General features: G+C 37.4%; 1 protein-coding gene across 3 annotated transcripts in view; it reads left to right on the forward strand.

The window, feature by feature from the left end:
- Positions 1-14,154, forward strand: part of PDLIM3 (PDZ and LIM domain 3) — a 28,918-nt gene extending 14,764 nt beyond the window's left edge. The window contains exons 4-8 of one of the 3 annotated variants that reach the window (XM_016143951.2): positions 3,431-3,498; positions 8,250-8,513; positions 10,047-10,177; positions 11,774-11,885; positions 13,411-14,154. In XM_016143951.2, coding sequence (XP_015999437.1) covers positions 3,431-3,498; positions 8,250-8,513; positions 10,047-10,177; positions 11,774-11,885; positions 13,411-13,600 — 765 coding nt within the window. In that variant the 3' untranslated portion in view covers positions 13,601-14,154. Of the gene's footprint in view, positions 1-2,893; positions 3,082-3,430; positions 3,499-8,249; positions 8,514-10,046; positions 10,178-11,773; positions 11,886-13,410 lie in introns of all 3 variants that reach the window. The other 2 variants (XM_016143952.2, XM_016143953.2) reach the window with 2 other exon arrangements.
- Positions 14,155-15,296: the final 1,142 nt, after the last annotated feature.

Here is a 15,296-nt window from a genome sequence, read left to right on the forward strand (position 1 = left end):
ATAATATTTAATTTAATTAGTTGCAATGATTATTTATTGAATTCCTAAGAGATAAGAATCATCTGGATACTTTTGTCTGGGTAGAATAAACACAAGAGCTGGACTATATTAACGTCTATATAAAGTTTTTACTGCTATTTTCTATTACTATTGATTTTCCACTATAAATAAAAAGAATTTAAAGTGGAATAGCAAACATCTAATTGGTTTTGTCTTTCAATTCTGTTTGACCATCAACGGTGATGTAAAAGTTGGATAGAATGTTGCCTCTCAGTGCCATAATTAAATTTTGTTTACCTTTGGTGTATACATTTCATTGTGCTTTTTTGGAATAACTTAGCAGCCCATAAGCTAATGCTTTGCAAAGCCCAAATACAAATGTTTGAAGCAGGTATTAGAAACACTTCCTTTTATAATCTGAGTAGAAAATAGAAGGATATTTTCTCCTTAACAAATTACACATTTGTGATCTTTGCTATATATAACCAAAACTGAAAATGGCTAAGAAAAGGCTCAGAGCTGATTAACTTATGTGCTGTTATTTGGAAATACTACTAGAGATTATTAGTGCACAAATATTTTTCAGAGACGTTGCCTCATTTACAGGATAATCATCATCCATGTTTGTTTACCATCTAAAGACTAATAAAATGAAATAAGGGCAGAAAAATTTTTTTCCCATAAAGCCATCACATTTTATTAACTAATTTTTGTAATTTCAATTCTATTTACCGATATATATCTTTAAGGTATGTCATACTTTATTCTAAAAATAATAATAAAAATAAAAATAAATTCCATATAATTTGAGTCTTTTAGTCCTAATTTAGTCTTTTAATTAGCCTGAGATTTATAATCCACCAAAACTTGATTAGGCAATTAGCCTTCTGTCTTCTTTCATATCAAAAAAAGAATAAGAAAGGCTTGAATCATGGCCATTGTCAGAACTTACAATTATTACCAATTCACGATTTCATGCCATAATAATGTCTAATCATAATGGTTAATCATAAAACACAGCCAATCCAAATTTATTTTTAAATTAGCCAAAACAATCAGATTGGACCACTATATAAATGTATGACTACACATATTTTCACGCGTTCTGGAATTCAACATTTTTCTGAAGCCACATCTGATTGTTTCAGTCATTCTGCTTTCTAAAAGCAGCAACTATATTGTCATCCAGCCAACTCCTAGGCAGTGAGCCATTATTCTAAAGGAAAAAAATGGAATTGATAAACTGGTAGTCAATTCAAATCACACTATAGTACCATGGGCTATTTTATTCAACTCAAACCTTCTTGTCAAGTTCAAAAGGGTGTTAAAATGTGATGTCCAAGGCTGATGAGAGGACCATGTCACAGATTTTCAGGTACCATAAGATTTGGGGCAGCTTGAGTCAAAGTCATTTGACACTCCACTTCATTTGCTTTGTCATATCATTTTTTTTTTTTTTTTAGTGGGCTTTGCCAATAGACCTAGATGGAGATATAAGGAATATGTGTGATGATTGCCTGCTCAGGAGAACCAAAACAAAGCATTATGCTGCTTGGGTCCCTACAGGAAGTTGCTGGTGTCCTCAGGCATAAGGTTCTCTATGCAAAACTCTATCTGGTTCCACCACTAAAAAGGAGAGATAGTTTCTTTTCTAAAAAAAAAAGACAAACAAGAATATTACAAGATCTCATTATTTTTTAAATAAAAACAGTCTCTTTCCAGTAACATCTCAAATAATCATAAATGTTTGCACTACTTGAAATCTGTGTGAAACGCTGGTAGCACATTCATAAAAGTAACCGAAGTTGATGTGACTGTGCAAGTGAAAATATTGTAAAGATTTATCTTACTAAGTCTGCCAAATGAAAAAGTTTGGGAAGAGAATTAGCTCATGTGTATTTTAACATTCTCTTTTGGTTTTCTTCAGTTGTTTAGAAATAAAAATTTTTTAACAACTTTATCAAATTATAAATCTATATAAAAATTGAAGAACGTCAGTCTGACATTTAAAAATAATAATATAGAAGTTCGGATCATTCAGACATATTTTGAGCTCAGAGTTTAGGACTCTGATGTTTGATCCTCTTTCCCAAGCAGTAAAGCGAAAATTCTTGTATGAATCATGTACATTAGCTATCTATGCATTAACCTTAGCCTTTCTGAGACTAGAGTAAACATGGATAATTCTTTAAATACAAAACGTGCAATCATCATAATGAAAAAGGAGGCATTTCTATAAATTTTATTCCTGCTTTCATATGGAAAAAGTCTTTTAATTCTTATTGTTTTTCTAAACTTAAAGTTATAACTTAATTCAAATTAAGAATTTTGCTTTTTGTTGTAGGTATGAAGAAAAAAACAACATTTACTTGAATTAGTTAAAATGATTCAGTATAGTTATTTACAAATGCTCGCTCCCTTTCTATTTTGTTCCTCAATTTCCTAAAACGAGGGAAATTTTATTAAAATATTAATAGAAAAAGCATACGTAAGTTCTACTTGAGAAAATGTTAACTAGAATAATTTTTCTAAGCCCTGAATTTTATTTCTGGCATAAAATTTCTGTAATCAAATGAGTCATAGGAGACTCTTTTAAAAAGCTATAAACATGGAAATCAGCAGGGGGCAGACAAAAGATACAGTGTTTGAATTATTTTATACTATTTTGACTAAGGTCAATTCCTTTGCACCTTAACAGCTGGCGGATGAATATAGCACATGTAAATTTCACAAAAGATGTAGAAAGGTTTATACCTAACTCCTCCTTTAGCCTTGCCATTAATCCCGTAGTGAGTAAAGAAGCCTTGATTAACAATACGATGCTGTTGGTTTGCTCATTAACGGCTTTGTCGTGCATTCTGTGGCTCTGTGTATTTTGTCTGCCATTGTACAGGAGTTCAAACCCATTGGTACCGCGCACAACAGAAAGGCCCAGCCTTTTGTTGCAGCAGCAAACATTGATGACAAAAGACAGGTAGTGAGCGCTTCCTATAACTCACCCATTGGGCTCTATTCAACTAGCAATATACAAGATGCGCTTCATGGACAGCTGCGGGGTCTCATTCCTAGTTCACCTCAAAAGTAAGTATCGGACTCAGTCTCTGGCCACCATGTTCTTAACAGTGATAGTACGGTGTCTTTTCCTTCCAAAAGTCCAGCTCTTGCTGTTTTATTTTTACTTTCCCGAAGGCATGATCAGAGTGTTATTTTAAAGACAAGCATCTAGAACATGGTTCTAATGTTCTGGAGTCCGATCCGCCAGTTCCTGAACATTCAGTGCATAGATGGCTAAAATGAAGAAACTGCCCCGTTTCCATCATCGCCCTTCTTAGTCATGTCAGTATTTGGTGGTAAATAATCTGCTCTGCACAACTATTGTTCATTTCATTTTATGTGAATATACATACCTTTTAACCCTTTGTTTTTACAGGATGTGAACTACTTTGAACACAAGCACAATATTCGGCCCAAACCTTTCGTAATCCCAGGCCGAAGCAGGTCATAAGCTTTGAGATTGTGAAGTTTGGAGTGCATGCTTCTTTAATAAATCTTTGCTAATTACCAAGAATAGTAACTTTTAGATGTTTGGAGTGACTTGTCTCATTTCGAAGCTTATTTCAACATCAAAAGGAACAAACTCACTTAGAAGAGAAGAGAGCCAACTAACCTTCATTTCTGAAAGTAAACATCGACAAGATTATAGAGCTGGAGATGTTATGCAATCAGCACAAATATTTATAACTAATACCCCTGAGGATCCTATCCAGAACACAGCGACCTCTGAGGCAGGCATTTGTACCCTATCCCAGTTCAGGAAGGCCCGGCCAGTAGGAACAGAAATGGAAAGCAGCACCCCATCAGGAGTAAGGAAGCAGATGGGGCAAACGTGGGGACACAGTGTAGCTTTATAGGTTGGACAGACTCTGATCACCCGGCCTCAGCACTTGTTTGTTAGTGCACCCTCAGAGCTCACTATGTAATCCCAGTCATTCTAGCTCTTACACAAAAAATCAACTTACATTCTAGTGGATACTTGCAACTGAAGAGAGGCTACTTGAAAAGGAACTTTTCCACTAGGGGAAAATAAAGACAGAGTTGGGAGGGAGGGAGATAGATCAGTTACCCTCATGAATAACTGTGTACACATTGAAATGATCATGGGCGGGCTCTTCATTGCTGTCCCACCATCAGAGAAACAGATCATCTTCAGATGATCCTTTTCAAATATTGTCTCTAGAAATTAAACTCCAACCTACGAGAGAAGAAATTAAAGCCCTGCATTGCCACATCAGGAAATAGTGAGTTCAGGAAACCTCAAACTCATTCTTCTGACCTCCGCTGCATCAGCCAGCCAAGAGGAAGGAAGTTGATGGTTAAGCTCCATTGATCCGAACAGGTTAAGAACATTGAATAATGATCTACATCAGGTGTCCCAAACTAGTGGGCCATAGGTAGATTCATTCACAGACAATGTTTTATTTAACCTTCTGGTAGTTTAACAAAAATGAACTTAAGTAAGTTCTTTTTAGATGGAACACCTATTCTCCAGCTTGTCCAAATAAATGCCCATCACTCCTAAATGTATGATACCTGGCCCATTTTCATAAAAGTGTGGCCCCTGGAGACAGCTGAGGTTATGAAACCTGCTGTGGATGGTCGGTCATCACTTGATATATGATGTCTATGTGTAGACCTTTCATAAGCTAGAGTTGGGACCGGAGGATTACCTCAAAATAAGCCAGACAATTTTTTTATATCAGACTCAGAAAGAAGCAATGGAGCGAAAGAACAGGAGAAAGATGCTAAAAGGCAATTACTACAAAATAGATCTTCCCCCACTAGAATGCAAGCATGTAATTATATTCCCACCACCTAGAAATGCAGCTGGAACAGAGTAAATACTCAAGAAGTGTTCATTTGATAAAGGAACAAAATTCAAAGGATACCTAATAATATTTCCTGAGTGGCAAGGATAAGCAGGAGTTATTACCCCTCCCTCATACTTGCAACTGTGCACAACCCCTTTTTACTTCTCTTTGTTAGTTCACTTTTTCCCCATTCTATTTTCCTCTCCATCTTTTCTCTATTTCTCTACATTCAATAGCTTCCCGACCCTACTCCTAATAACATAACACCAGATTAAAAGTTAAAATGCTATTTTACTATTGAATAAATACATATACGCCTTCCTAAAGAAGCACAGTTAACTTGCATTCTTTCGAGGTTAGCATAACTTAAGTTCACTAACTGCAGGACTTCGGGAGGCTTGAATAAAATGATACATTAGAATAATGTATACCTTGCCTTTGCTAAAGACCAATAACAGTTAATTTTATAAAAATTCAGGAAAAGACAGAGAGATTCAGGTATGTAATGGCTTTATTTCATATTTTCATTTTAATTTAAATATGGCGACAATGACAAGCCATTCATAATTTTGTCATCATAAGGTGACTGTTAATATAGCTGAATTTGGAAGAGGGGAGAGGAGAAATGGGGATGAGAGATTTGCTTAAAAAACAGGTACCAGTACGCAAATCTTAAAGAATTGTAAAAATACCTCTACCATCCTTCCTTTCTTCCTATGGCCCCTCACTATTGGCTCTAGCTTCTGAATTTCTTGTTCTCACCAAATGATTCTTCATCAAGGTGGAATTTTGAGTGACTACGTACCAAGGTATAACTACACTATTAATGACCAACTTTTTAATCAGAAGTAAGTTGGAGATGCTAAATTGATAATATGTTAATCTCCCTAGAGTTTTGCTTCTAGTTATGGTTCTTTTAATGATTTCATCATAATCGAAGCATATTAAAAAGCCAGTATTTTCATATACGAACATGTAAATTTTTATCATTAAGTTATCATTAAAAATATATAAAAGATATTTTATAGAATCAAATGATAAAATACAATCCTGTGAGTGGTTTTGGACAAGTTGCTTTCAGAAGCATGTCCCAAAGAGTCTGTACACATACCAGGAAAATCAATTATTTCTCTAATGATCTAAGAGTGAAGTAACTGAGTATATATCATCAACCTTATAGGTAGGTGGTCTTGCCACGTCACCAAGTCCATGTCAAGAAATTTCGTTAGTATTTACTTTTCCAAGTTACAGAACTAGGTCAGGGTGACCCATGATGATATTCATAGTGACTGGAATCCATAAAAACTATTTATTTAAAGCATCAGTTCAAGAGATCTTTTAAAATAGTCCCAGAAATTTATTAACAAGTAATTCTTGCTTGTTAATAGACACAGGCCCCTAAATAGAATGATAAACTAGGAAACAGAAGACATAATCTTTGCTTAAATAAAGTTATATACACACACATGCCTGTATACAAGAACAGTAACTACAAAAAAAGATTACTAATCACAACTGTAGAATAAAGTATCTCTATAATCTCTGAATTGATCATAATTTAGCTGTCCACTGTCTAGTACTATGCTTGGGACACAATCAGGTCAGAGAAGTCATAAATGCTTGTTGAAAAGGTTCACTATTCTAAGCCCAGGTCTCCCAAGATTTAACTCAGTGATTCAAATCCCTAAATTACAATTTAATAGGCCTCATTATGTTTAGAGCAAATCAATATTGTCTTGACTAAACTGCAACACAACTAAAATTTCACTTCTATTCTTTTACCAACTGAAGTCAATTTCGGGATCACTGTAGAGCTGAGCCTTTGAAAATGGTGAATAAGCCACTTAAATTGTGGTATGCGATCTATCAATTCACAGATTGTGTTTTAAACAAGTTCTCAAGAGCCAGGATGTGAAGGAGCAAGTCTTTATTTACCCAACTAATTTAGGCTGTGCAGGTAGCTGAATTGGATAACACAAGACAAAAAAATATTTTTAATCCATTTAAATGGAAACATGATTTGTCCAGACTAATCAGGCTGCGGCACTGATGAAGTCATCAATCCCCAACTCCTTTTGTTTTGTGCTCTCTGTGTGGGGCCAAAGTCAGCATTAGTAGCCCCAGAGAGTAAATGCAGATACATACGGGCCATATTTGAGTCCTAAGAGAATACTGACTTGAGATAAACACACCATACAAATTGTCCTCTGAATTGAGTTAACAGCAACACTAATCTGCAGGCATGACCGAAGTTTACATTAATAATAACATTTCTTTTGGCTTTGTCTTAAATGATTGTGCTTTAAAAAAAAAAAATCTGAGTATATTTCATTTTCTTATAAAATGCATTTCTCATACTGTACTCAAAATGCATGTAGAAAAATGACTTTTTAGTCTGTGGCATGTCAATTGTGACCTCCTATCTAGCTTCATAGAGAAATGAGCCCTCCGTAGCTGTTCTTGCATGACTGGCCTTTCTGATGTTTCAATAAGAAGTCCCTTCAACTTGTCTGCAAAAGGAAATGATAAATATGCATGAAAATATGCGTGCTTTCAAATTTTTACATGAAATAGCTATGTATAAAAGAAATATATCACACCCCTAGGTAGCCTCCTAAGAATCCAAGATCACCTTATTTGCTCTTTAATCATTAATTTCAAGGTGACAAGCATTTGTTGGCTGTTCTAGAGCCTGTATTAAATAACCAAACAATTTTTTAAAGTGTACTCTTCATAAAATTAAAGAATGAAAATAGAAAAAGTTAAAATAGTAACAATAAAACTTCTACAAAATGGCCTTAAACATAATCTTTATCACAGGTTGCTAATTACTATTAAATTAAAGCTGACCACCACTTCTGAAACATACTTATTTTGAAATGTTTAGCCTAAATATTTGACTAGATCTTCAGTTACTATTTGTGAAGAATCATTCGTCGATATTTTAATTTTAAATATTGCGCCTCAGAAATGTAAATGGATGCCTGGCCAATGTAATTTCCCTGCACCATTTGTCTGTGATGTGGTCAAGTTTAAATTTATCTGGCATATTTTTTAAAAGTGAGTAGATTCATATCTTTTCTACTTTTTATGCAACTTGCTTATGTGCAACCTTCAACTGACATATGGCCTAGGAGAATAGAGCCAAAAAATGCAACATCACCTGTACCTTTTAATTTTGTTCAAGTTTTCCCATCATGAATTTTTAAATGTATTCCCTTTTTAAAACAAATCATAGCCAGAAATATTTTGTTTTAATTTGATTTAATTCACCTCTTACTTTTTGTCTTCAACTTCTTTTTAACCTCTCTGTACTTGTTCTCTGTGTTCTCCTGTCTGGTTTTTCTGTGTCATCTCTGTGTGACGTGGTCGTTAACACAGTGGATGCAGTACTCCGTCCGGTATTGACGGTAGCAGTGGACGTAGCACCCCTTCTTCTGTCAGCACTGTTAGTACTATTTGCCCAGGTGACTTGAAAGTTGCTGCTAAGCTGGCCCCTAACATTCCTTTGGAAATGGAACTTCCTGGTGTGAAGATTGTACATGCTCAGTTTAATACACCTATGCAGTTGTACTCAGATGACAATATTATGGAAACACTTCAGGGTCAGGTTTCAACAGCTCTAGGGGAAACACCCTCAATGAGGTAATATGAGTCTTTTTGAACAATGAGAATATTAACTAAACACATGGGCAATGTCAGCTTTACTGGTGTCTTTTAACACTGTCTTAATTGAAAGAAAGCTCTGTGAGAAGCTTTAAGGAAAAAAATGCTAAGGATTTATTGCAAATATCTAGGCTTAATGATAAAGGCGATTTGAAGAATTAACTAACTAGAGCTTTATATGACCAATTTTAATAAACTGAAATCACGGAAAGACCAAATGTATATGTGCTTTGAAAAGCTACAATGTGCTTTAAAATTGTCTAGTATGATACTTCTCAAAAGTGATTAATAATCTAATACACTATGTTTCTCCTTCGGGGGTCAAAAATTGGGAAAGGATGGGAGATCCAGAGGGTTTTTAAAAGGATGATATTTCTCTCTTCTAATGGCATCTTGTGGATTTTGCCATGAATAAGGGAATACTTCAAGCTAGTAATAATATAAATATTTAATTTCCAATGGTCTCTGTTTTGACTTTCTTCTTTATTATGAATATTTGTTCAAAGTACTTTTGTCATCAAGTTTCTTCAATTAGAATGATTTACTGTGAGAGAAAATCATTATTTTCAATATTACAGACCACTTTTTATAAATTAAAGCAGTGTAATGCTTAAGAATGCCATGTAACAATATTCCAAAGCTATCTCTTGGGATGAATACATATGATAATAATATAATGTATCTCAAAGCCATTTTGCAAGGAAATTCAGATATATAAGATGATTATTTCTAAATATGATATAGGTATACAAATACATGCAGATAGCAACTACCTTGTCTAGATAATGCAACTGAATGGCATAAAATAATAAAGCATTTAGTGCCTGACATGTAGTTTTATTGTGGCATTTTCTAATTGCTCATTATGAATATATTTGTAGAAAGTTTATTAAAATAAAGCTACTATTATTGTAAATGAATTAAAATGTGGCTATTTAGAAAATGTAATGTAGTCAATACAACTGACACATATGTAAAAGTTTCTATATTTGTGCTTTCAAACACTGACAATTTGAACTTCGTTAATCTACAAGCAAAATACCTTCATTGTGTCCAGGAGTTAAAGCAAATTAATCTTAAAAACAAAATTAAACCATATATTTTTAGTTTAATATCAAAAACGAATCTGAGTTTAATGACTTTATGACTGGGAATTATCAAATTGGGCTCACTCCTGCAGTTTCTATCTATAATTATATATCCATCAGACAAACCTTTTTTTAAAATTGCTATTTCCTAATAGTCACATTTTAGTTGCCCTCTGAAGTATTTTGCAAAATGGAGAAGTGCTGATGTGATCCCTAGGTTAATTAATGGCATTTTTTTAAGGCAACCCGTGTGAATAAACATTGTCTTTTAAACTATAATAGAGATTAACTTGAAGATACTAAATCTCTGCGCAGGAGTTACTGCAAATATAGTGATTACTGTTTATCAATATCTGTGGCTTCTTGCACATCTATTGCCTCACAGTGCTCCTGATGCTCCTTTGCATGCCATATTGTGTTTCAGTGAACCCACAGCCTCAGTGCCCCCCCAGTCAGATGTGTACCGGATGCTCCACGACAATCGGGACGAACCTACTCAGCCTCGCCAGTCGGGCTCCTTCAGGGTTCTCCAGGAACTAGTTAATGATGGCCCCGGTGAGCAGCCTCTACTGCCAGTGACTGGAGGGCCGGGTGTGTGTTGGGGTGGGGGTGGGGGGGCGGACAGCAAACATACTGGGAATGAAAGTCTAAATACTGATTTTATTCAGAAATCAAATGAATCTTTGCCCAGAAGGATTTGGGTGGTGCCTGGTTTAGAAAAGGAACTTTTAGGATGTGTCTAAGTAGCCACCAACTTGATGGTAAAAAGGCACCAAAGACAAATTCCATCCACAGTAGTCAAGGGCTAGCTCAACTTATAAATTATAAAATAGAGGTTTAAGTGGATATTGCAAATTTTCTCAGCCTCGTCACACTCCAGAGTATCATCATCAAGATTTAGAATAACAATATAAGGAACCTTTACTATGTTTCACATTCTCTGCTATGTACTTTTCATACATGATCATTTAATTCTCACAATAACTCTGTGAGGTAGGAGCTATTTTTTCCCCTGCTTAACAGATGAGAAACTGAGGCATAAAGAGGGCGGATTTGTGCAAAGTCACACAAAGCAAGTAAGAAACAGAACTGAGTCGCCAACTCCTACTGTCTTCAGGGCTCATACTCTTGCCAATGTTTTTCCACCCCCCAAAGATACAGACTATCCTTTAAACGTTGCACGAAAATGCAAATGCTCCCTTAGGATGGCTATTATAAAAACTAAATGGAAAAAACAAGTTTTGGTAAGGATGTGGAGAAATGAGAACCCTTGCGCATTGCTGATGAGAATGTCAAATGGTGTAACCACTGTGGTGGCTCCTCAAAAAGTTAAATGTAGAACTGCCATAGGATCCAGCTATCCCACTCCTAGCTAGATACCCAAAAGAAATGAAAGCGGGGACTCCAATGATACTGGTACACCAATGTTCACTGCAGCATTATTCACAATTGCCAAAAGGTAGGAAAAACCCAAATGTCTATTGATAGATGAATGGATAATGCATACAATGGAATGTTACTAAGCCTTAAAAAGAAATAAAATTCTGACATATTCTGCAACATGGATGAACCTTTAAAAGAAAACATCATGCCAAGTGAAATAAGCCAGACAAAAAGACAAATATTATATAATTCCATTTATATGAAGCACCTAGAGTAAGCAAGTCACAGAGACAGAAAGTACAGTAAAGATTAGCATGGTATGGGAGACGGAGGTGATGGGGAGCTATCGTTCAATGGGTACAGAGTTTCTGTTGGAACCATGGAAAAGTTCTGGAAATGGATATAAGCAATGATTTTACATTATGAATGTACTTAGTGCCACTGAATCACACGCTAAAAATGGTTAAGATGGTCAATTTTATATCATGTATATTTTGCCACAGTGAAAGAAAATGCAAAATGTTCTCTGCTCCATTGAGCATTTTGTAGCAGCTCCCTACAACCGCAGAATGTTTTACCTAATTTTCTTTTGTAAGGCACCGCATTTCGGAGCCAGTTATGCTTGAACCAGTCCTACTCCTTTCGAAATGAGACTGCGGGTGCAACTTAAGAATTCCTTGGGTTAAAGGGCACGTCTTAAAATAGAAGCAAAGCACAAACTGCAGCCAGCTGTTCCGTTGCCATAAATGGAAACACTTTGTTTTTCAGATGACCGTCCTGCTGGAACTCGGAGCGTGAGAGCTCCAGTTACGAAGGCACACGGCGGTGCTGGTGGCACTCAGAAGATGCCACTCTGTGACAAGTGCGGGAGTGGCATCGTGTAAGCTTCATTTCTAACCCAGGAATTCCCTGTAAATCTTGGTAGCAGTTCCGCATTGCTAGTCAATGACTTGAAATATAACGCCCACAACATTTAGCATATTTCGACCAAAATTCCTTAGACGTACCCTAAAACTGGCATATAATGTGAGTCAGCAATCTTGATTTATAATTTCAGATTACTCTCATGAAAAAAATACCCAGAAGTATATTTTAAAAAACACTTCCAAGAATCACAACTTCCCTTCCCAAAGCCCTCCTTTTGTTAAGGTTTAGTCTTTAAAACCTAGGGAAACAAATTGGGGAGTGGAAGGGGGGGGGTGAGGGGGGAGGTATCAGGCTGTTAATTAAAACACATCATCTTTACTCAGTTTCTTAAGTTGCACAAACACTGAAATATAATTTTTAAAATTACAGTCCCCTTCTATTCAAGGGCCATTATGTTTGAATAGTCACAACTGACTAATTCAAATTTTCAAGTGAACTAGACCATTTCAATCCATCGTAGATGTCTCATGCGGCCACTTCTCCCACCCTTTTATTCTGTTCCTCTACCATTAGCTTACACGCAAAGGCACCATCCGTCCAATATCCAGAATACACCCTAGGAGGGCAGTGGGAGATAAGCCTGGTCAGAGCAAAGCGGGGAATGTGGGACAGAAATAAGCAGGATAGAGAGCTCAGGAGCGGAGAGGACCTCCTAAGATGGGACAGTCTGTAATGTTACTAAAAGCAATTCTTGCTCCTAAATTGTAGCAAATTGTCTTGACAGTAGAGGCGAGTCCACCCACCGTGTAAGTACCAGCTTTGCTTTTTGATCTGTTTTCTCTGTGCTCCACAGAAAAGAGAGGCTGGGCCACTAACACAGAAAGCAATCTACATTTACTTGTGTAGACAACAGCCTTAGTCAAAATCAGAATTCTTTGCAGAGGTGTTTGTCAATCTGTATCGTGTCTTTTTCTTTCAAAGAAACAATGAGGAAAGATCATGAACTAAGAACCTATAATTATTTTTCAGCTTGTAAATAAAGCAGTTTATTTCCATGTTTGGCACGTATGAGCCTGATGGTTCCAGGTTATTTTTTTATTGATTTTTCGTACAGCTGGCCTGGGAACCACCTACCTGGGGCCCTGTGAGCGCTGCTCTCAGCCCCCCTGGGTGGGGAGGGGGTGCTCCCCGCCCCTGCTCAGCCTCAGTGCCCCACCTCCCTTCAGAGGAGACAGTGGACCTGGGACACTGCCTTGGCCTCAGGACCCCCAGTGGTTGTGCTGAGGGAACCATGGCCAGGTGTGGATTGGGCCTGTTTGAAAAATATTCACATCAGAGAGAAACACGTGATGGTTTATGATGGCCGTCTTGGATCTCCCTGCCAATTACATCAATTTCACTGCTATGCCCCTTTTTACAGCTGGAGCCTATAGTTTCTCGAGTGTGAAGCAGATACCACCTGCCTATCTGTGGTGTTCTCACCTTCGTATCAGGGTTCGGGCTGTGCATTTTTCACCTGATCTCCTTTTTCTCCACAGCGGGCCCGTGGTGAAGGCGCGGGATAAGTACCGGCATCCGGAGTGCTTTGTGTGCGCTGACTGCAACCTCAACCTCAAGCAAAAGGGCTACTTCTTCGTGGAGGGGGAGCTGTACTGCGAAACTCATGCACGAGCCCGCACGAGGCCCCCGGAGGGCTACGACACAGTCGCTCTTTATCCCAGAGCTTAAGTCTTAAGCAGACCGGAGCACGCACACACACTCACGCGCACTTAGACAGGAAGACATTAATTAACGGCTTTGGGCAGAAGTATAGCAAACTATTGAGTCCAAATCTAAAACCAAGGCTTGTAGATGTTTATCTTATTGCGTACTGAGAAGAAGGAACGGGAGGCAATTGCCTGCTGTGGCAGAAACACACATTCAGCTATGTTTTGCAACTCTTTTTCTCTTTGGGACAAGCAATAACTTAATGACATTTAAACTAGTAATTATTTTGTATGCCATACTCCCCAATTTAAATTTATGTTATGACCATCGGACATGTAAACATCAAGATGTTCGGAGTCTAGTTGTCTTTCCTTAACAAGTTGATTTTGCAATTGCAGTAAATGCCAAACGAGAATCTTGTATTCCAACACGGCCTGCAGCTGTCTGTTACCTGCTTTAACTGTCACAGTGCATGTCAGGGAGAAACTCCCTGAATTTCTCTAGTTTCGTGTTCAGCAATTATATCACTGGATGCAGCATACTCAATAAACACAGAAAACGTTTTTAAAATACCTAATAAAGTGGCACTCAATGAATTCAGATAAAATCAGCATTCCAATGAGAGGGCCCAATCACATGTACATTAACAAACTCAGGTATTTTAAGAAAATTTGGATTCTTTAGTTTTTATTACTGATTTACTCTTTCTTATGAGCCCACAATTTCTGCTGATAGGAGGGGCATTAAAATTTGCTGGTTAAAAGTAATTCAGTCTCTTTCAGATTAAAAGTTTCTTTTGCTTTGAAATAGTCTCTTTCATTTTAAATGTCTCTTTCAGATATTCAGTCAAAATCGAGGTTCGGACTGCATGAGGCTGTTTTTTTGTGCTCACAGGTTGATCACCATCTCCTCCTCCTTCTCTATGGCATCTCTAAGAGGAGACACTTTAGAGGACCTCCTGAGGAAGGGAGGGGGTACAGATCCTCAGGGTCCTTGCCTGTATCCACTGCTGCAATGCGTGTTTTCACGTGTGGTCTGTTTTCTCAAGATAGTTGAGACCGGGCAGTAATCCCACCTCCACCAACTCCAAAAGTGTCAGCTCAGCTTTCCCTGGAGTTGTGGAGCCTCTGCATCACGGATATGAACTCCATCTGGCCTCTGGCTCTGCTTTGTCACTATGTTGGTGCCATGGCAATGCCCCTGACTTGCATGTCTTGCCTATGTCCCATGTTCCTCACTGGGAACACATGGGAACTTCTGAAACTGCCCCCTCCAAGGACAAACCATGGGGAACCCATGGGGTGGGGAAGAGGGGAGTGTCTCAGGCCCTCTGTCTCGCCACCTCATCACAAAGTCATCTCTACCTTACAACAGCTGCTGCCTACAGGCTTGGAGCGAGTTCTCGCCTATCGTCCCGAGTGACAAATGGGGCACAAGTTGTTTTCCTCAGGAATTCTCCAAAAATTAATTATTTCTGACCTTGATCTACCTAGGGTTTTGATCCAGCGAGAACCAGAACACCCGCCTGGCCCCTGTAGGCATTCGAGGTTGCTACTGGAACCCCTGTACTAAAACATAAATTCATTAACAGAGCTACTGCAATAAAATAAAGAAGAAACATTGAGGTCAAAGAAATGAATGGACCCAAAATACATTTCATTTTCTGTTTGAATGTTAGTTTCAAATGTTATGTTCTGGGAAGGATACGAACATAAAA

This window comes from Rousettus aegyptiacus, unplaced genomic scaffold (assembly GCF_014176215.1).
Source record: "Rousettus aegyptiacus isolate mRouAeg1 unplaced genomic scaffold, mRouAeg1.p scaffold_m13_p_11, whole genome shotgun sequence".
NCBI classification, from domain to species: Eukaryota; Metazoa; Chordata; class Mammalia; order Chiroptera; family Pteropodidae; genus Rousettus; species Rousettus aegyptiacus.